This window comes from Trachemys scripta, chromosome 16, assembly GCF_013100865.1.
Source record: "Trachemys scripta elegans isolate TJP31775 chromosome 16, CAS_Tse_1.0, whole genome shotgun sequence".
Classification (NCBI taxonomy): Eukaryota; Metazoa; Chordata; order Testudines; family Emydidae; genus Trachemys; species Trachemys scripta.
Window position 1 is genome coordinate 12,042,269 of NC_048313.1, and position 22,100 is coordinate 12,064,368.

The window sequence follows — 22,100 nt, forward strand, 5'->3', positions numbered from 1 at the left end:
AGAAACTAAAAGACATATTGCTGGTAACTAGAAGGAAATCGAAGGATGGTGGGTTCGATCCCTGTTGTTTCTGCATCCAGTTTGACTCATGCAGCAATGTGTTTGTTTCTGCATCAGTGTGACAATTTGGGGGGTTGTGGTTTCCTTTCCCCCCTTGTTTGGATTCATATAAGTTTCAAACCTCCCCTCAACTGAAACTTCAGTGTTTTGGGTGGGAGATGTGTGGAACTGGAGTTCTGCCTGGCTTCTACTCAGAACCACAAATTCCTCCATGGCTCAGTCTTGTGAACTGGGCCCCAAGTTGTGGCTTTGTAACAAGCCCCAAACTGTGAGCTAGAAAGCTCTGAGCATTTTGCACAGCTGTATTTGTTCCCCTTTCGAACAATGCAACACATAGCTATTACCTTAAAACAATGCATATCACATTAAGGCCAGTCCCTTTATTACTGATACATTAAGGAGATTGGTGGAAAGACATTAAAGGAGGGGATCTGGGCAACACAACTGCTTGTAGGCAGCCATGGAGGTTGGCGGTCAGAGCAGAGGGAGGCAAATGGATTTTTCTGCTGAGCTGCTGTGAAGGCACCAAAGAATTGATGCTTAACTTAGTGGTGATTCCTCCCTTAGAGAAGTACAGCGCTTAATTTGTGCCACGGCTTGCCAGCACCTCTAGGCTTGGCAGTTCATAGCCCTGGCATCTCTTTCATTACAAATTAAGCACTGGAGAAGTATGTACTTGTGCATTTTGTTTGCACCTAAATTTGCACCTCTTCAAACACTCACATACTTCCAGGTGTGGGGGAGTGAAAACAACAGATGTATGTTCTGGTTCCAATAACAATGTGCAAAAGGGAAACTATAGTTGTCACTCAATCTGAATGTATAGGTGTTCTGCACCTATGGGGAATGGAGAAAGTCTCCTTTGCCTGAAGCCCAGGAATAGAGAGATCTGAACTGCATTGAGATCTTGGCTATGTCAGCTGTCAAGAGAAAGTGACCTGAATGTGACAGAAATGCTGAAATAAGCAGTAGATAGAGATGAGCAAATGACGCTGATTTCCAAATATATTCTGCAAGAGGCTGTAAGAGTTTGAGAATGACAGATGTATGTGTGTGGGGGGGGTGTTCTCTGATTCTTACAGGATCCTGTAATAATATATAGGAAAATTATATATACTTTGAAAATAGAGCAAGGTTGCTGTGTGGCTTCCCTCCTGCACAGACTCTTACAGCTCCAGTGCTGTGGTCCTTTTTTTCTTTTTAAACTTTCAGAAAACCAAGGCAACCATATTCTTAGCAACCAAAAGACGAACTGGAGTTGGAGAAATCCACCAAAGCACCCGTCCCTTCCCAAGCAAAAATACAACCACCACCTTGGACAGTTGTGTGCAGCTTGGATAGACTAACCGGAGGCCAAAGTATGGGCAAAAAGTTAGATAAGTTTCCAGGAGAAATGTAAAAATATCTTAAATTAATAAACCCACTTAAGGCACAGGTGTTGCGTTCATGTTGGCTTTCTCTAAATGGACAACATTCATTTTAATCAGCTGCTGGCTGATTAAATCCTTTTGCCGCATTGTGTCATGCACCACCTGGGTTAGGCCTTAGCTGTGTTCAAAATTTCACCAACATTTTAAATTGGTTTAAAAACTGATTCAAAACTCTACGTAGAGGCTCTTAATTTGATTTAAGCCAGGCTTGTATCAGTTTATCCCAAATTGATTCTTTACTGAGTTGAACTACATTGATATAAGCTGGGTTTTAAATTGAACTAAGTGTGTCCACACCACTGTGTTGCATAGTTTTAAATGGCATCTTTAGCTAAACTGGTGCAACTTTCAATATAGGTGAGGTCAGGGCCGGCTCCAGGGTTTTGGCTGCCCCAGGCAGCCCCCCAAAAAAAAAGCCGCGATCTGGGGCGGCAATTTGGCGGGAGGTCCTTTGCTCCGAGCAGGAGTGAGGGACCGTCCACCGAATTGCCGTCGAATAGCTGGACCTGCCGCCCCTCTCCGGAGTGGCCGCCCCAAATACCTGCTTGCAAAGCTGGTGCCTGGAGCCGGCCCTGGGTGAGGTCTGAGGGCCCAATGTGTGGAGGCCCGTTAACTGCAGTGATTGTTGAATCACAGCCTAAACCCACAGGTTGGGCTCTTGGGTAAAACAGTTATGGGATCCATTATTGTTATTTTAATTTGTATTATGGGATCACCTAGACGCCCCAGCCCCACAGTATTGGGCACAGTACAGACATACAGCAAAGAGACTCTCTGCACCAAAGAGCTTAAAGCAAAGTATAGCAAAGACACAAGGTGGATTCAACGTAGCCAAGGGGAGCAGTGAAATGATACTGAAGTCATGTTAACACATTAAGACAGATCTAGGAGGACAAGACCTGACTCTTTGCTATTTTGTTTTGTAACTGCAGAGTTGGAAGAGTCCCAGAGGAAGTGTCCCCCCTGTTGGTACAAATTTGCCAACACCTTCCTGATCTGGGAGTGCCACCCACATTGGATCAGGCTGAAGGAGATAGTGAACATGATTGTCATGGATCCCTTTGTCGACCTGGCCATTACCATCTGTATTGTGCTGAACACTTTGTTTATGGCGATGGAACACCATCCCATGACCCCTGAGTTTCAAGATGTTCTGACTGTAGGAAATCTGGTAAGAGTGCTTTGGAAAAACATGTTGTAGGGGGTACAGAGGGTTTGTTAAACTCAGGCTTTGTGTTAACAGTGACAAGCAGATTCACTTTTATAATAATTCAAATAATAAATAACAGTAAGGGTAAATGAACTAGCTGTCAAGATCCTTCTGTATTCTTTTAGAAGGTCTGTGCGTTTTCCCAGACATCTAGGCACTGCCTGAAATGAGTGGCAAGATCCTCTATAGTGCAGATGCAGATGGGGGACTGATCCAATGCCCACTCAAGTCAATGGAAGTCTTTCACACTGGCTTCTGTGGATGTAGAATAGGGCCTACAGAGCACTAGATGAGCTGGAAAGGGAGTGCAGGGGACTTGACCCTACATCACTGAGAGTGCTGCTGCCAAGGGATCTCGGCCTCTCAGCAGGCATGAGGCCCGGGAGGGGAGGGGGAGTGGTAAGGTGTCTCTTTGCCATGAAGATCACACTTCAACTCATCAGGAGGAGGCCGTGTGCCTCCTAGAGGAGAGAGCACTGGCCTGGGGCTCAGGAGACCTGGGTCCTATTCCCACTGGCATGCTGTGTGACCTTGGGAAAGTTAGTTCTCGGTGCCTCCGTTTCCCCATCTGTAAAACGGGAATAACAATGTTGCCCTCCTTTTGCAAAGTGTTTTGAGATCTACTGATGAAAAGCGCTACATGAGAGTTAGATATTTTTATTATTAGACCAGAGTGCACCACCCTTTTTTTTTTAACCCTGTGCACTTGTGTGTAGTTTCACGAAGAGTGGAGATTTCTTGTTGTGGTGTTGGGAGATGGGGGTGCTGTTAGATGCTATCTGCCACTCTCTTATTTACTCCAGAATGTCATCTTCCCCTCTTTGTGATTTAGACTGTCTCCTGTTAGTTCCCCTCTCCCTACAGCAGTGTTGTGGGCAGTCATGTTGCTGACTAATAATTAGCCATCCTGCTGCCCAAGGAATGGTTTAAACTGCAATGTATCTGCAATTAGCAGAGAAGGGCCATGACTTACCATGAATAATTACTACCTTAAGTTATTGCCTTACTAGCAGAATTCCATGAGGGAAATGTTTCCTCTGGGCAGCAAACAGTAGTAGGGTCACAGCTGTAGTGTGGACTGCCCACGTGGTGGGTGAAATGGCTTCCAGGTTAAGTGACTTTCCAGGCAGGGCCCATACCAGTAAGGTAAGAAGGGGGTCGCTTCAGCAGGAGATGGAGGAGCAGGGGAGATCCAGTAACGCTGTAGGCCAAAGGTCAGAGCACAGGGCTAATGACTAATTCTCTGTCGTTCTCCAGTGGGCACAAAGGGCCCCAAATGGAGCGATTCGGCTGCTCATGGGCGGTGCAATGAGTAGTCTTTCTGGTCAGTGCAGGGGTTGAGGATGGGAAGAAGAGAAAGGAAGCCCAGTGGTTCCTCTGCTCTGCGGATCAACTGACCAATGCCCAAAACTGATGGGGAACACATGCTCTGCAGAGGCCTCCATGGCCTTAAGGCTGTAGCAACCAGGGAGCATGGGGGGTGCCTGTGCTCTTCAGAGGGAGGAGTACAGTGTCCTGCCCAAAAGACTCTTTACTCAGGTTTTGCACAATGGTCCCATGACTTTTTCCTGCACTGTACTAAGTGATTCATTGCTCTAAAAGGGGACCGATCCGGAGGAGGTGCAGAGTTCCTTCTGCAGCTCATGTGAAGATCAGTAGGGTTTGTGGGTGCTTGGCATCTCTCAGGCTCAGACTCAAATACTTGCGAGGCTGATATTTTCAGAGGTGACTTTCAGGGGTTCTGTGCACCTGCAGTTCTGATTGCAGTCCGTGGGAGCTGCAGATGCTCCGCACTTACAGGGCCTGATGAACATAACCGAACTCAGCGGAGCTATGCTGGCTTACGCCAGCGGAGGATCCGGCTGTGCCTGCCTCAGGGCATGATCCTGTGAGCACTGAAAGTGATGGCAAAGCTCATATTGACGTCATTGGGGTGGCACCAGGCTGGACCATAGCTGGAGACCCTAAAGTTTCGATCACTTCTGAAAATCTGTCTGTAAGGTCTTGATATGATAACGATTACCAGGGAAGCCAGTAAGGGTTGCACCAGCGCAGCTACACCAGTGGAGGGAATAACCCATTGTACGCAAGCCCATGGCAGTGCATTTGAATTGGTACAAGGAGCATTGCAGGGTCCCCATTCTTAGTTCACTGTTAACCTATCTTTGAGATGTATATTGAGTATCTGAAACCAAACTAAGGAGAATCTTTGTGTGTGTGTGTTTGTGTATCTGTGTGTGGGCGCGTGTGTGCGTGCTCTCTTTTTGTCTCCTTTACACTCCAGGTTTTCACTGGAATTTTCACAGCAGAAATGTTCCTGAAGCTCATAGCCATGGACCCCTACTATTATTTCCAAGAAGGTTGGAACATTTTTGACGGATTTATTGTCTCCCTCAGTTTAATGGAACTGGGTCTAGCAGACGTGGAAGGGCTTTCAGTGCTGCGATCTTTCCGATTGGTATTCCATATTTCTCCCATTTCTTTTTGAAGTTTCTTGTCTTGCAGCTACTAGAAAATCTTTTATATAAGTTATTCTGGTTAAAAATATTCATTGGTTCTGTTTGGGGGAGATTCTATGGTTGTGGGTTGTTGTTTCTCTTAAAAAAATTTTTTTTCTTTGAGTGCTGTTCCCTATGTGTATTCCACACATGGATACACACGCGCACCTTTCGCTCCAGTCTGGAAATTCTAACCAGCAGTGTCGGTTGGCCTGCACATGCAACAGTAGGCAGGAGCTGAGCACCTGCAGGTCCCACTGAAGTCCGTGAGGATTGTCATCTCACAGGATCTGGCCATAAGGGTTATATACAGCTCTCCTGAATTAGGACCTCATCCTGCTTGCAACTAAATCCATGGGAATGTTGCTAATTGGCTTCACTGGGAATGAGATTGGGCTCTTATATTTTAACAGTGCTGTTTCAGGGCCCAACTCTATAAGCTGTCTGTGCATGGTCCTCCTGTCAAAGCGATGGGAGCTCCCCAGTTAGCAGGCACTGGAGTGGTGGCTGGTAATTGTGAATTGTCCTTTGCTGCATCTTCCTTGTCTTTTGATGCAGGTTTCTTCGGCTATATCTACACTGGCAAGTGAAAGACAAAACTTTTGTCGTTCAGAGGTGTTAAAAAAACACCCCCACACCCCCAAAGACAAAAGTTTTGTCGACCACAAGCGCCAGTGTGAACAGCGCTTTGTCGGCAGGAGAGACAGCAAACAGTGGCTACACTGCGCGCCTTTTAGCGGCATGGCTGTAGTGGCACAACTGTGTCACTAAAAGCTGCGTAGTGTAGACATAGCCTTAGACTTCTGTCCCTCCCCCCAATCCATTCACCTCATTCTGCATAAATGACTGAGAATGGAAGGGTACTGAATCCACTCAGCTCTTGTGTTGCATGAGAATGAGGTGGCTCAGCTGCATGTTGGCAGGGGAAGGATAGCGTTTGAAGGGTCCACTTGAGTGTAAGGTTCTTAGCTTGGCATTAAAACAAAATAAAAAGTCCATTCTAGCCTGGGCCGTGTACTTTGTTCAGAGGCAGTCTTCAGTTGTCCAGAGGACTAAAAACAAACTACCAAAAGGCAGTCCTGGCTGGGTGTATGTTATGCTGTAGCAAAGTGAGATAATTGGCATGTTAGGGCCTGATTTTCAGAAGTGTTGAGCACCAGTAGCCTCCAGCAGTTTAATCTAGAGTTAGGGGTGCTCAGAACGTTCGAAAACTGGGCCCCGGTGGTAGGGCCAAATGTTTGAAAGGGCTGGGGTCCAGCAGGCTCAGTGTGATGCTCAGATTGTCCAAAAAATTCAGTGCTTAGCAGCTGCCATTGTGACACTTAAGTTCAGCTTTTGAAAGTTTGGCCAATTATTCAGAGGCCTAATTGGAAGATGAGCTCTTTGGAAATCTGGCCCCCGTTATGAGCGCTGAGCACTTGGGGATATCAGGCCCTTCTTGCCCAGGGGTAAGACTGAAAGGCATTTATAAAAAGATCTTAACCTTTGGGCACCTGATTTCATGTGGTTCATTTCATCCATCACTCAAGAGTTTGCTAAGCAAGAAGGAAACTTGATTTTTTTTTTCTTTTCAAACATGAAATTAATTTAAGGGTGTGAGGGGAATTGAATATAAAACATACAAGGCCAAATTCAGAGAGCTGCTGAGCATCGTCCACTCCCATTAACTTCAGTGGTAGAGGTCTGAGGTGCGCATCCCTTAGAATCTAGGACTTGTCACCATAATGATTTCTCTGTGGATTTGTCTGTCTGTTTTAGAAGAAGATGAATTAAGTGTTGTTTGTATCTCTTTGTTTTTGGTTTCTTTATGTAGCTGAGAGTCTTCAAGCTGGCAAAGTCCTGGCCCACTCTGAACATGCTGATAAAAATCATTGGTAACTCAGTGGGTGCCTTGGGAAACCTGACCTTGGTGCTGGCCATCATCGTGTTCATCTTTGCTGTGGTGGGCATGCAGCTCTTTGGCAAGAGCTACAAGGAATGTGTCTGCAAGATCAACGTGGAGTGTGTGCTGCCCCGATGGCACATGCACGATTTCTTCCACTCCTTCCTTATTGTCTTCCGTGTGCTGTGTGGGGAGTGGATTGAGACTATGTGGGATTGTATGGAAGTGGCAGGACAGGCCATGTGCTTGATTGTCTTCATGATGGTCATGGTCATCGGGAATTTGGTGGTCAGTAAATGATTTGCTTATTGTCTTATTGATTGCTTGTGGGTGGGGAGGCAGTGGTGAGACCACAGGACTGCCACTGGGGACTCTTGTTCTATTCCAGGCTCTACCATGGACTTTGTGTGGCCTTGGGTACAAATCCTTTAGGCCTCTAATTCTGGATGCCCAGCTTTAGAGACCCTTGTGACTCCTGTTCAGAGGTCTTGAGCGGCTGCAGCTCTCATTGACTTCATGTTGGAACTTGGGGGTGCTTAGCGCTTCTGGCAGTAGGTTCCTAAAGTCGGGCACCCAAAGTTAAGCCCTGATTCTGCAAGGTTAAGCATGTGCATACTTGTTTGCATGATTGGGGCCTTAAAGCCCACGTTTGAAAATATGGACTTTAACCTCTCTGCCCCCAAAGTCTGCTCTCATTTACCTTGCTGTAACTCCAGATTAGTCTGGATTTAAACCAGAGTAAGTGGGAGTAGAATTTGGTCCTCCATTTACCCATTTGTAAAACTGGTGTAGTAAATACATGTCTGCCTCATAGGGCTGCTGTGAGGTTTAATTAAATGTTTATAAAGTGTTTTGAGATCTTGTGGTGAAAATGGCCCTGCTTTATGAAAGAAGAAAAACTTTAAATTTTGGATAAAAATCAGTTTTTACATCAATCATTCAAAAATGTGAATTTTCACATACTAGAGTGAAAACCCTGTTTCACAAAATTTCAGACAACTCCCCACTCCTCCTGACCTCAACCCAAATTTTTAAATCACCCAAAACAAGTTTTCAAATAATTTTTTTAACAATTTTGCACCGCAGCCCTATGTTTAATATATGAGATTGTATCCAGAATTACTTCCTAAACTCCCTATGAAGTAAGTAGGTAAAAGGATAAATTAGCCCTCAAATGTCAGTTCATCCTGAAATCTATTAATATTTAAATTGTTGGTGATGGCACTGTGATCTCAAAGTAGTATTTTACTACTTTAACCCATTTATGTGCCAATCCAGCAAAGCATTTAAGCATTTGCTTAATTTTAAGCATGTGAATATGAATTTGATAAGACAGCTCCATGCTTAAATGCTTTGCAGCATCAGGACCTCATTGGGTGCCCACCACAAAAGCATCCAGCTACTCTGTTATAAAAGCCAGTGGCACAAAACTATCAGTCAAAGGAGATTGACCCACACATGGTGTGATGGGCTAAAGGAATTTGACGAGAAGAAAACCCAGTTTTCCTGCTAAAACTAAATGATAGAGGGGAAGGAGGGGAAAGCAAGGGAAGGGCCCCAAAGTCTTTTTAAAGTCTCTGAATCAAGATTGGGAATTTTTTTTCTAAAAACTGTGCTCTAGCTCAGTCATAAATGTAGGCTGGATGAAGATCAGGGGGTGAAATTGCATGGCCTGTTATGCAGGAGGTGGCCATGATGAGCCCTTCTTGCCTTAAATTCTATGGAAAAGTTGATGGGGGGCAGGAGAAAAGACCAAGGACAGACCAATGGAAATACTCATTGTGTCTTAAAGCAGCCAGCAAGAGACTCCTCGTGGACTTCCCCTGCAAGGACTTGTGCCAGCAAAGGGTCTTGACAGAGGAAGTCCTCTTCTTTGCATTGTTCTAGGGGCTGGAAATAGACACGGGCAGAGACTTAGGCCAAGGCAGTGACGGTTCAATTGCTTAGTTTTAATACACTCCCTTTGAGTGTGAGATGGGACCAAACCACAATGCTAGATCTAAATCTCTTAGAACTTGGCAGCTCAGGGCCCATCCCTAACTTTTATACCTTGAACCCCAGTCCTGCAACAAGCTGCATGCAGGGCTACCCTGCACATGCACCGAGCCTCACTGATTCCAAGGGGGTGCATGCTGCCGAGGGCTCCCATGCACGGAGCTATTGCAGGATTGGGGCCTTGGTGTTTTAAGTTGTGGATTTGTCAATAGATTTATCGGGTACCAGCATTGTTTTTTGGTGTAGCTCCCATTAGTGTCGGTGGCTAAATGCTCATATGCAGCTTTGCCGTAGTATGTCGGCACCATGTCTGAGCTCTGCCAAACGTGACCTCTTCTCCTTCAGGTGTTGAACCTGTTCTTGGCCTTGCTGCTGAGCTCTTTCAGTGCAGATAACTTAGCAGCGACTGATGATGATGGGGAGATGAACAACCTACAAATAGCAGTCATTCGCATCAAGCAGGGAATCGCCTGGATCAAGGCGAAAGCACATGAGTTCATGCAAGCGCATTTCAAGCAGAGAGAGGGGGATGAGGTCAAACCCTTGGATGAGTTGTATGAAAAGAAGGTGAACTGCATCGCTAACCACACAGGGGCTGATATCAACAGGGACATTGATTATCAAAAGAATGGCAATGGCACCACCAGTGGGATTGGGAGCAGTGTGGAGAAATACATCATAGACGAAGACCACATGTCCTTTATCAATAATCCCAATCTCACCGTTCGGGTACCCATTGCCGTGGGTGAGTCAGACTTCGAAAACCTCAACACAGAAGACTTCAGCAGTGATACAGATCCCAATGGCAGCAAGGAGGTAGGATGGATGCTCAATATTTGCATTAACCACATGTCCATTTCACAGCTACAGGTAACTTCTACTGAGAGAGAAGCATTGCAAGGGAAGGAAGGCTGGTCTCATGGCTCAGGCACAGGATTTAGCAGCTGGGGAGTCTGAATTCTGTTCCCTGCTTTTGTTGTTAATTTGTACGGTGATAATGCCTAGGAGCTCCAGTCATGGATCAGGACCCCAATGTACTAATCCCCATAGAAACACAAAACAAAGAGTCAGTCCCTGCCCCAAGGAATTTACAACCCCAAGTATAAGACATGAGGCAACAAGTAGATGCTGACAGACAGCTCTTCCACAGATTGTTCCGGAGCGATCTTGGGCGGGGGTGGGGCATAATTCATTATTCATTATAGTACAGGGGTCTATAGAAGTTCTATTACGTTGGGCAGAGTAGAAGACAGTCCCTGCCTTAAGGAGTTTACAGTCTAATCTCTGTATTGCACTCTCCTCTGCTATAAAATAGGGATAGCGCTTAGATTCAAATGCTCAGCCATTATCAACATCTTTTTATTGTCCTATCATTGATGTGTTTCTCTTGGCCTTGTGGCTAAGATCAAGTGCAGTGTCAGTTTAACATTGGGTGTGTCACCTGCAGTGAATTAAATGAAGAAGGAAAAATTTGGCTACAGGGGAAAGATAGCTTTCTGGCTGATGCATAGGACTCGGTGTCAAGGCATCTGGGTTATATTCTTGCCAGTGTCATAGATTGCCCTATGTGATCTTAGGCAAGGAACAGCGCCTCTCTGCCTCGGTTTCCCTGTCATTAAATTGGGAGAATACCATCAGTTCACAGTAGTTGGTGGTTAAGGATTCAATAACTATCTTCTGTAAAGTGGTTTGTGGTCCTAACATTGAAGATATCACACATGGCCTAAATGTTTATCATTGTTGTAATAATTGTCGTGTGTTCATGCACTGCCATTCAGTCACTATAATATTGCATTTTAAGGGGTAAAGATGGGTCTGAAATGTGATTCCCACCCCCACAAAAAATTGCAAAAGTTCAGATTTGATTCCCTATCTGCACTGCAATCCTTAAGATTTTTAACTTGAAAACTGATGACTAAATATCCTAATCAGAATGCCTAATTCACAGGGTGTCCCCCAGACCATCCTGGCAACAGCCAGGAAATAGATTTTCTTTGAGACCGATTTGGTGGGCAAATGGTTAGTTTCCTCTGCTAAGGAGCTACGTCCCATCTAGAGTTGCCGTGAAATTTAATCTTTGGGTTTACCTGACTGAGGTGGTTGTTGGGGGTTCTTTTTGTGTTAAAGAAACTGGATGATACCAGCTCTTCTGAGGGCAGCACCATTGATATAAAGCCAGAGGTAGAGGAAGTCCCTGTGGAGGCACCAGAAGAATATTTGGACCCAGATGCATGCTTCACAGAAGGTGAGTTAAGCACAGATGTAACTATGGGCCTCTGAGTTGGTGTTGTGACCCATATCTAGTGTAGGCCTAGCCTAGGGTTTAGGTCTGGGGCTGGATGACAGCTAGGGATTCTTAAAGATCCCAAGTTCTGTGGACATGAGTAAATTATAGTCACACTAAGGATTTGCAGGATTTAGGCCTTTGGAGACCAGCTGTTGTTGCCATGGTCTAGATTGTTAAGAGCTAAGGAAGGTTCTACGTCAGTGAAAGTGGCTGGCACCAGGGATTTTGAAGGAAGAGAATTTGGGTTTTATTGCTGCTGCTGTGAAGATACTGATGGCCACAATGTTTGATAGAGCCATCATGAAGTCCTACATGGCCACTGATTTGGTAGAATAATTCCCATAGCAAAGGTATTTTAAATGGTTTGAGGTGATTTTATCAGTGAGTTCTCTCTGTTGCTTTCTGGTTAAGTGTGGCTCCCTCGCTGAGTATAATTATTTTAAACTGACTGATGTAAAGCGAGTCATTCAGATACTACAGTGACCGGAATTAGCATAAGGACCTGGAAGATGGGTGGATCGATTGGATGGATACATTTTACTTTTAACTGAAATGCAACCAGTTTAAGACTCTAGAGGAGCAAAGTCACTTTTATGCAAAGACCCTTCTGTTCTTACAATACCCCGTCTCCCAACCCCCATAAACATCCTCTCACACTCACTCTTTTCTGCGCTGCCCCCATGCAGGTTGTGTGCAGCGCTTTAAGTGCTGTCAGGTCAGTATTGAAGATGGGCTGGGCAAATCCTGGTGGACCTTGAGGAAGACCTGCTTTCTGATTGTGGAGCACAACTGGTTCGAGACTTTCATCATCTTCATGATCCTATTAAGCAGTGGAGCCCTGGTAAGTGAGTTTTGGAAGTCTGTGAAGCCAAATTACATTATCCTGGGGCTCTTCTCCTAGTGTACTGAGAGCTATTTCTGGGCGTTTTGGTGGGGAAAAGCCATCTCTCCTTGGACAAGTTGGGGAATGAAGGATAGACTTGTGATTTATTATTAATTATTTGTATTGCAATGGGTCCCCTTTGTGCTAGGTGCTGTACAAAAACCTAGCGAGACATGGTCCCTGCCCTGAAGGTTTTCCAACCTAACTTAAAGTAAGATGCAAAACTAGGAGCCTTGAAATCTGAGTTCTAATCCTTGCTTTGCCACAACTCAGTGAGTGACTGTTGGCAAAACCACTTCACCTCTCTGGGCCTTAACTTGCCCATTGCGCTGTAGGGATAGCGATACTTTCTTTAACAGTTGTACAGCTCCTGGAGACCTTCAGATCGGAGGCACTGTGTGGGTGCAAACTGGGATGCATGGTTGTGACGCAGCAGCCATGTTTCTAGAGGCTGACGTTCTCCTACCAGTGAAAGACCTCATCTAATTTTTTCCCAGATCTTTGATGCGAATCAGCTTCTTGGGGATTTAGTGGATTGTGCTATACAGTGAATGAAAAAATGCGGTACATTTCAGCAGCAAATTCCTAGTACAACAGAATTCCTGTGCTGCTCCAGCTTCTCTTTAGTACCTTTGGCCAGAATGTTCATAAGGTCTTTGCACCCACAACTAGAGCCTGATTGATTGATTAAGCGCTCGGCTCCCATTTAGACATCAAAATAAATGGCAAGATTTTCAGAAGAGCTCAGCACACTAGATGCATGTTGAGAGCTGAGGTGTTTTGGAAATCTGTAAGCATCCCAATAGGAGACCCTGGGTGCTGAGCACTTCTGAAAAACTGTCCCTCACTTAGCTGCCTAAAAGGAAGCTGAGTTCCATGGACTTGTCTACACTGGACTTCTTTGCACCAGTGCAAATGTGCTGCATTGGTGTAAAAAGTGACTCCCACTGGTGCAGCTTACCCTAGTTTAAATAAGCTGCTGGTTTGCTGCACATTCAGTGGCAAGTCTTATGTCATTTGATTATTTCCCAGGCCTTTGAGGATATTTACATAGAACAGAGAAAGACCATCCGGACCATGCTGGAGTACGCAGACAAGGTCTTCACCTATATTTTCATTCTGGAGATGTTGCTGAAATGGTGCGCCTACGGATTCGTCAAGTTCTTCACCAACGCCTGGTGCTGGCTGGATTTCCTCATTGTGGCTGTATGTATTTTCTGCTTCTGATCTCTGGCTGGGAAAAATAAACTTTACCTGGGGGGTGGGGATGGAGGTGTAATGCTGTGAAAAGGATCCAGTAGATGATACATCTCACTAGGAAGTGGGTCCAATCCCATATGTACATAGCTCTCCAAACTGGAGAAAGGACAGAACCATCTAGACAAGCAGAACTACTGGGGATTGTTATATGCGACTGAGGAATTTCTACACCACAGGTCTTAACAGATATGTACAAAGGCAGGGTTTCCATCCTCTGGCTCATGCTGTGTTAGCATTGCTCTTTCTGAAGGACCTGTTCATTGAGGAAGTTCTAGAAAGAGTTCAGTAGAGTGCAAAGAATTTGTGCTACGAATGAACATACCTTTCCCTGGTTCCAGGCCATCTGAAGCAACATCTTCTGTCTCCTTAGTTTGTATGAGACACCAATGGGAGAGAGTCCAGCAGGTGGAATCTTTCAGTGTTGCCACCTGGTGACATCCATGCACACTCTGGATGTTGGGTGCTCGGGCCGATGGGTCTTTTCAAAGCTTTGTAGAACTCCAGGTACTTCCAATTCAAGTGAAGAAAAACCTTATCACGCAAGATAAAGTTTGTCTTTATTCCTCTTTGCTATAGAGAATCCAATACCCAGAAGAAAAGAGCTGATCCTCACATTTGGAGATATGGACAGCAACATGGTGTAGGGTAGATGATAGAAAGGGTAGACCTTCAACATGGACACACTAGCATAGAGAGAGCTGGTTGAAGGAATATACTGAAGGGATAAAATGAGGAGGAGAAGAAGGGAAATGTGAGCAAGATAATTTATGGAATAGAAAATAACACAAATATTTAAAACATGATGAGTAACATTTTCAAAAGCGCCTATATGACTCAGGCTCCGAAGTGCCAGAGTCACTTATGAAAATGGAATTTTAGGCTCCCATGTTCCTCAGGTGCTTCTGAAAATTGTATTTGTGTGCATTCAAAACATCCATCTGTGAGGCGGTGTCCTAGCTGAGGGCCCAGAGGACCTGCCGCACCAATCAGCCCAGACGAATGATAGAATATTGAGCTGAGAAAAGGCCTTTCTGAGTCTCTTGCTGGGAGATGGAAAATTCTTCTTCGAGTGATTGTTCATATCGATTCCAATCAGGGTGTGCATGCATCGTGTGCACAGTCATCGGAAAATTTTCCCTTAGCAGCTCCCGTTGGGTCAACTGTGGAGCCCCCTGGAGTGGCGCCTTCATGGCGCTCAATATATGACCCTGCTGACCCGACCCCCCTTCAGTTCCTTCTTACCATCCGTGACGGCCATTGGAACTGCGTTCATTTGCCTTGCAAGTGCTTCCCTTAGTTTTCTTCTTTAGCCCATAGTTTTCTAATCTACATCGAGCGCACTAAGCCTTTCAGAAAATCGAACCAGCTGTTCCTTGCGGTGGCAGACCGGATGAAAGTGCTCCTGGTCTCTTCCCAATGCATTTCTTCCTGGATCACAGACTGTATCTGCACATGCTACGAGCTGGCTAAGGTCCCAGCCTCGGCTATTACAGCACACTTCACAAGGGCACAAGCCTCGTCAGCAGCTTTCCTGTCCCAGATCCCCATTCAGGAGATCTGCAGAGCGGCAACCAGTCATCGGTGCATATGTTTATCCTTCATTATCCTATCATCCAGCATTCCAGAGATGATGCGGCATTCAGCAGAGCCGTGCTCCAGTCAGCAATACCTTAATGCCGACCCCACCTCCGGGGGAGAGCTTGGGAGTCACCTGATTGGAGTCGATGTGAACAAACACTTGAAGAAAAAAATGGTTACTCACCTTCTCGTAACTGTTGTTCTTCGAGATGTGTTGTTCACATCCATTCCACTACCCACCCTCCTTTCCCCTCTGTCAGAGTAGCCGGCAAGAAGGAACTGAAGGGGGGTCAGGTCAGCAAGGTCATACATTGAGCGCTATGAAGGTGCCACTCCAGGGGGCTCCACAGCCGACCCAAGGGAGCTGCTAAGGGAAAACTTTCCGACGACCGTGTACGCAGCACGCACCCACCCTATGGACTATGGGAACTCTAGAAATATCTGAGTAGATGGAAGACTTGTCCCTGGTGTGTTGGGGAACTGCTAACGTGGAGCCAAAAGTGGGATCAAATTATCTGATATTTACTGTAATAAAATGGATATTTGAAGTTTCCTGTTTGCTCTCTGTTCACTTGGGTGCCCCTCCTCTAAACACAGATCCTAAGTAACTCTTCTGATCTGTAAAGTCTAGTGAATCTGTAACTCTCTCTTACATTACTATATAGTGAAACACAAGACTGAAATGAAAACTCCAAGACCAGACCCTTAACCCCTCCCAAACTGGATTGAGGAAAATGGTTGAGCAAGATTAAATGGATTAGATATACTTTTAATAAGAAAAGGCTGCACTTAAACTAGGTAGGAGAAAAATTGTAAAGGTTACTCTGTCCTCATGCTTCATACTGTGAGCTAATTCCAGCTGGGGTCAGGAAGTACAGTATTGCACAATTGGCAAATGCAGTACAGATTTGTTCCCTCCTTTCAAAGCATCAGATCACCGCTAGAGTAAGGATGTTGAATTTACTGGTAAGGTAATTTCTACCGTATGTAGAGAACAAAAGCAGTGCACGGGTACATATTAGGGAGCTAAGTTTTCTGAATGTGAAGTGCTTTACTGAAGATTTCAGGCTTCACCTGGTATAAATGTTGGGGAAATGACACCTTTGTCTGCAAAAATCTGAAGAGTGAATTGACTATGTTGGTGTTAAAAAGTAAGGTACTGAAGCTTAATGTGGTCAACAAAATCTTCATTAAACATCCCATCTCTGCCAGACCAGATCCTTTTAAAGCCTCTAAAATGGCAGAAGTGGGGTTTGACTTGAATCTCATTATGGGAACAATAACTAAGAGGGAATAAGCGTTTACATCATAACAATATTCTTGAATGTTATTTTTCAGGTTTGGTAGCATTGGTAAATAACCCCCCTCCTCTGATTCCTAAAGCTTGCTGGGTATACACGTGAAGAAAGAGTCTTTTTCTGGGTAATAATAATTAAAGCTTCTGCTTTTCAGTCCAGCGGGATTACTTTTGGCATGTACCAATGCCCACTAAACATCCTATTGAAGTTTCCAGTGACTTGAGTATATAATACTGAAAAATGCCATTGAAGGTTGAAATATCCTTTTGTAAGTTTCACTATTTCTTGTCTTATTCACGGTAGGGACCAGGGCATTAATCTAAGGGTGAGGGGCTCAGTGGACTCTTGGTTGTTTTGTACTTGAAATGCTTGAATTACTTCTGCATTGTGAGTACATTAGAGATGATCCTAGGTCCAGACACCCGAACCCATATCCTGAAGTTTGGATCTGAAACTCCTCACTTGGTCTTTGGGGATGAAGCAGGGCTGTAGATTTTAATATCAGCAGCACACACAAGAGCTGCTCTGCTGTGGAGCCATTTCTAGCCTTGTTCCTTCCTCCCCGCTAGGCAGAGTTACAGGAGGCATCCCTCCTAACAGCACTGCTTGCTACGTCCTGGGATCATTAGAGGTTTTTACCTGCAGATCAAGGTCTCGCTCAGCACAATGAGTCAATTCTCATGGACGCTTATAGCTGATTTCTCCTTATGCGCAGATCTGTTTCTCTGAAGCTAAGTTTCTAGTCAGTAGGCCAGGCTGCCTTGAGCTCATGCCCAGGGACGACACTGCTGTGCAGCACTGGTTGAGATGGGTTAGAAGAACTTGAACGTAAAACTATGTCCCTTCTGCTTGTCTCTGATATAAACTAAAGCTCCTATGTAAGACATTTCTTTGAGATTAGTGAAGAATCCTTGCGTGTTCTCTCTTGCAAGAAAGTTCTTTCTAATGTAGGATGGGAGCAGAGGCTATGGCAGTGGACTCAGTCTTGTGTCTGAAATACCTGCACTTGCTGGAACCATGGTACAGACCCACCAGCGTCAGTGCAGCCCTGCGACCTTCCGGAGTAGATTGAATATGTTCCAAGATGGCCACTGTGAGGCATGGCACTTCCTATAAGAGTACCCAAGGGCACATGGACAAACACCCCTCCTGCCCACTGCTGTGAACCAGCTGGTGATGGTCAAATCTGAAGATGGGGGAAAAAGCAGGAGCCCTATGCACGAGCAGTAACATGAGATTGAATCTTCATCCTACAAATGTCAGCAATCCCACTTCCTCCATGTCCGCTTACACACGCCTCAAGCAGCTCCTCCCACAGATCAGTTCAAAGGCCTGTCCACACACACTGCTCTCATTTCGGGGCATATCTGAAACACTGAACTGCACCTGCTTTTTCCGAGATACCAAAGATCCTGATGCTTTTCTCTCTCCAAAAGAAAAAAATAATAGTGGTCAGTGGCTGAGATTGCTAAATTATTTTCTTGTTTTAGTCTGAGATTCCTTCACTCCTAAATCCCTTCGCCCTGGTGTCCATCTCCCTGTACTTGACCCGCAAGCTCAAATGTATGTTACTATGGTGAGGGAAGGGGAAAATAATGTGTCTCCTACTGGGGAGAGTTACTATTCTGGATAGTTGTGATAGACAGTGACTATGTAACCCCCAGGCCCATGTATTGTATGTCCCCTTCTATCCCTGTTCTGTTACGGCCCCCAGTCTGACTCTTCACATCAGGATGTACGTACTCATGCTTTCAGCTCTGATGGTCCCTGGTTCAAGCCGCTGCTTTTCAAGCAAGAAGACAGCTGTCCTAAATATGACAGAGGCTGCATCTACACAGCAACCCCCTCCCGCCCCCACCTCACCGCAGCAGCAAGTCTCAGAGCCCAGGTTAACTGACTCAGGCTCGCAGGGCTTGTGCTGCAGGGCTAAAAACAGCAGTGTCGATTTTTAGGCTCGGGCTGGAGCCAGGCTTCCAAGACCCTCAACCCTCGTAGGGTTTCAGAGCCCAGGTTCTAGCCTGAACATCTACCCTGCTATCTTCAGGCTTACATTGAGAGGCCCTCCTACCTCCCCAAGTCAGTTGATCTAGGCTCTGAGACTCTCTGCTGTGGTTTTTCGCCGTGTAGATGTACTCAGAGAGACTTGAATCAATAGCCCAGACCAAAGCATCCCTGAATATTGGTGCAATAGAAATCTGGTCCTGAATTTGGTTCTTTGAGCCCATTTCTAGAATGAACTGCCATCATCCTTGAAGTTCATTTACTGCTCAATGCCTCAGTTTCCCCATGTTTTAAAGGAGGATAAAAATTCACTGTTAGAAACTGTGTCCTGTTATGAGGATTAACTAGCTAATGATTGATAAGGAAAATCGCTGTGTAAGGGCTCAGTTATTTCATGATACATAATGATCAACTGACATTTTTTAAATGGTTACTTGCCCTTATGTGTGTCTGTAGTGTGACAGTGGTTGATTTTAAATCACAAGCGCTCTCATGGGAGGCGGATGAATGTGTTGATGGTGAAGGACAGTTATTCTACAGGACCCTAGCCACATCCCAGTGTCATCAACAGGAGTCTGTCCAATGACTTAAATGGAAATTGGGTCATGCCTGTAGAGCCATTAAGTGTACATGACACTTTACGGCCAGAAGGTCCCTTCGAATTCACAATATAAGGACCCAGTCCTGCAAGAGGCTTATTACCCTCAGTTATATTCTAATCTAAGCCATGATCTTTAACAAAAAAAGATGGCTTTGGGGTTAAGGCAGAGTACAGTGGACTTAGAACATCTAGATTCTATCCCCAGCTCTATCATAGACCCACTGTGTGACTCTGAGCAAGTCATGTTGTCATTCTGTGCCTCAGTTTCCCCATTTGTAAAATGGGGTAATTATACTAACCCTCCCTCAAAGTAGGTTGTGATGCTCATTGATGATTAAGCTCTGCATCCATTGCGAATCTTTGTATGGAGGTGCTAGAGAAGTGCTATGTGTTAGCAGAACCAAAAAGTCTGAGGTTTAAAAGTGATACAAATTTTAAACTGAGTGCTTTAAAGCCAAGGATGTTCAGAATTTTATGATACCAATCCATCCCCCAAATTATTCTTCTTCTTTTGATATAAAGTAATAAAACCGTACTCTGTTTTTCAACGGCCACTGCTGTAGAAAGAACACTGTCACCAGGAATGAGTGAGGTGACTTCTATTTGAATAAGCTAAGCAGGGCAGTTTGTGCAGTGTGTGTATTTATCTGTATTCTTTCTCATAGGTACCTTTAAATTTTGTCTGGCTTAATTTAATGGGAGCTGCTTGGACCCTGCAGACAATAAAAGGGCGAGGGTAAGGTTCTTGTCATCCGTTTGGGCTCCTCCTTCCAACAGACCCTGTTTCCGTCTGTGTGACTCTGCCTCTCTCTCACTTATTTTTTCCCCTTTGTTTTTTTCTTATGCCTCTCTCAACCGCATTATTTCCTTTCAGGTCGTTTCAGTCAAGTGAAGTAGGCAGCTGGTGTCATGTCTTCGGTATTTATCTATGGGGGACCCAGACCTGCAGTCTGGGCTGGGCAATCAGTGCTAGGGGATTCATTCTAACAGTTTGGAACCTTTTTTCTTTTTTTTTTTTCTTTTTCTTTTTGTTTTCTGTGTAGGTCTCTTTAGTCAGCCTTGTAGCTAATGCCCTGGGCTACTCGGAACTAGGTGCCATAAAGTCCCTTAGGACACTAAGAGCTTTGAGGCCTTTAAGAGCGTTGTCCCGATTTGAGGGGATGAGGGTAAGATGCCATTAGCAGCTGATCCTTCTGCATGCCTGTGGAGCGGGTTTTTTTAAGCATGCTAGAACAGATCAAACTGGTGGAAAGATAATTCCAGACAGAATCATGATGCAGCTGCTAACTTGATCACACACCCCTGTTTATGTCCCCTTACCCTGCCCTCTGCTGCACACTCCCCTTTTAAAGAAGGGAGATGCATTTAGCTGCCTCATTACATTAATTATTGGCCCAAACCACATGCCATTCGTAGAACATGTTCAACACTTGGCTGTTCTCATTTGGCCTGGCTTTTACCTCTAGCATCCGAGGGGGCTTCTCAGCTGTAACTTTTTTTATCTAGGGAGAATCACCAGGTGCAAAGAAGCAGAATTCGAACCACCTCAAATATCTTCCCCCTCTCTCCCCCAAGATGTTGGCCACAGTGGAGCTGGTGGGATTTAATCAAAGGAGAATTTAAAGGGTTTATAAAAAAATCTAATGTATTCAAGTCAGTAAAAAGCTGCTTCTCCTTCTTGGATAACTCAGGCCTTTCGTCCCTGCAGGAAGGAAATGGGGGAGAGCTCAGCTGTTTCAAAAAAGCTTTTGGTTTAATTCCTCTTGTTGCACCTTGTTGTTCTCAATCCAGTCTGGTGGTGACTGGAAGCCTTGTCTGATAGTGAAGCTTTCCTTTCCACTCCCTCCCTTTTACCATGCTTTTATGGTACCCGGTCCTGTCACTGTGATATTAGCAACACAGCACAAGCAAAGCATTGAACTTAACAAGCTTTCCTGAAATTGTTAGATGGTACCAATGTCATGGGGATTCCATTTGAAATGATTGCAGTGTCTTGTTACTTTGCCACTGATTTCATATTTTGGTGCTTTTCCCCCTCCTTTTGTATTGAAATAATCAGGTACAAAAAAGCAAAAAAATCCAACAAAACATACCTTTCTGTAGGTAAAGGGTATGTTGGACCAATGGATTTTCATTGTTGCTGTTGTGAACAATATTAATTTAGGTCTATTGCACTACAGAGCAAGAAAATGCACACTAAAATTTAAAGATACTGTAGAAAAAATGGAATAAAACAGCTGGGAGATGACACTAATCTCTAAGTTTACTCCAGGGCACCTGTGGAGTAACTCCATTGACGTCCGTGGAATTACTCTGGATTTACGCTGGTGTAATTTAGAGCAGGTAATGGCCTAAGGCAGATAATGGCCTGTTAAAGGAATTCCCAGATAGATCTCTAGGGCATGACATACACTACAATATCTATAAAGAAAATCCAGGGGAAGCAATAGTCTGCACTGAGGGTAGTGATTGTACAGTTGCTGTTGGCTACATACACTAACCTCAAGTCAGCTACACAACATGGCCATATCAGAATTGTGTAGAAAGCACTAGTGAGGCCTTAACTGTGCAGGCTAATCCTGTAAAAATCTTTCTGCAAATTTCTTCAATAGCACAGTCACAGCACAACCCCTGAAATGCCAGTCCTGCTCCTCCGCCCTCAGAACCACAGTTGCAGTTTTGTTATAGTGGAACAAAATCTGTGTCAATTTAAAATAATTTAAATAGCTGAAGTGGAATTCTGAAGAGTCCCTTTTCCCAATGCCAAAAAAATTATAATTGTTTCATGCAGTTCATGGGTGTCGGCACATACAGCAAACTCCATGGTTAAATTCACCCCATGGCTACTTATATCCCATTTATTCTCACATGTGAGGGATTAGTGGGCATAAGCTGTGTGCTGGCATTCTCTACAGGAGCACGTTTACCCTAAGTGCATGTTGCTAGGACTTAGATATAGGGAGCTGTGATTCTGCCTCTGATTTGTGAGTGACCTTGGGCAAGTCACTTAGCCCCTTTGTACAGGGCACAGAGAGGTTAATAATACTTCACCAGGGTGTTGAGAAGTTTAATTACTGTTTGTAAAGTGCTTTGAGATCCTTAGATGTAAGGCATTAT

The 22,100-nt window shown here is 44.8% G+C and overlaps 1 protein-coding gene across 2 annotated transcripts in view; it reads left to right on the top strand.

Moving 5' to 3' along the window:
* Positions 1–22,100, top strand: part of SCN8A (sodium voltage-gated channel alpha subunit 8) — a 115,591-nt gene that overhangs the window by 80,309 nt on the left and 13,182 nt on the right. For both annotated transcript variants that reach the window (XM_034792118.1, XM_034792119.1), the window contains exons 14-21: positions 2,423–2,661; positions 4,985–5,158; positions 7,012–7,368; positions 9,421–9,891; positions 11,203–11,320; positions 12,049–12,203; positions 13,278–13,451; positions 20,027–20,149. In XM_034792118.1, coding sequence (XP_034648009.1) covers positions 2,423–2,661; positions 4,985–5,158; positions 7,012–7,368; positions 9,421–9,891; positions 11,203–11,320; positions 12,049–12,203; positions 13,278–13,451; positions 20,027–20,149 — 1,811 coding nt within the window. The remainder of the gene's footprint in view (positions 1–2,422; positions 2,662–4,984; positions 5,159–7,011; positions 7,369–9,420; positions 9,892–11,202; positions 11,321–12,048; positions 12,204–13,277; positions 13,452–20,026; positions 20,150–22,100) is intronic.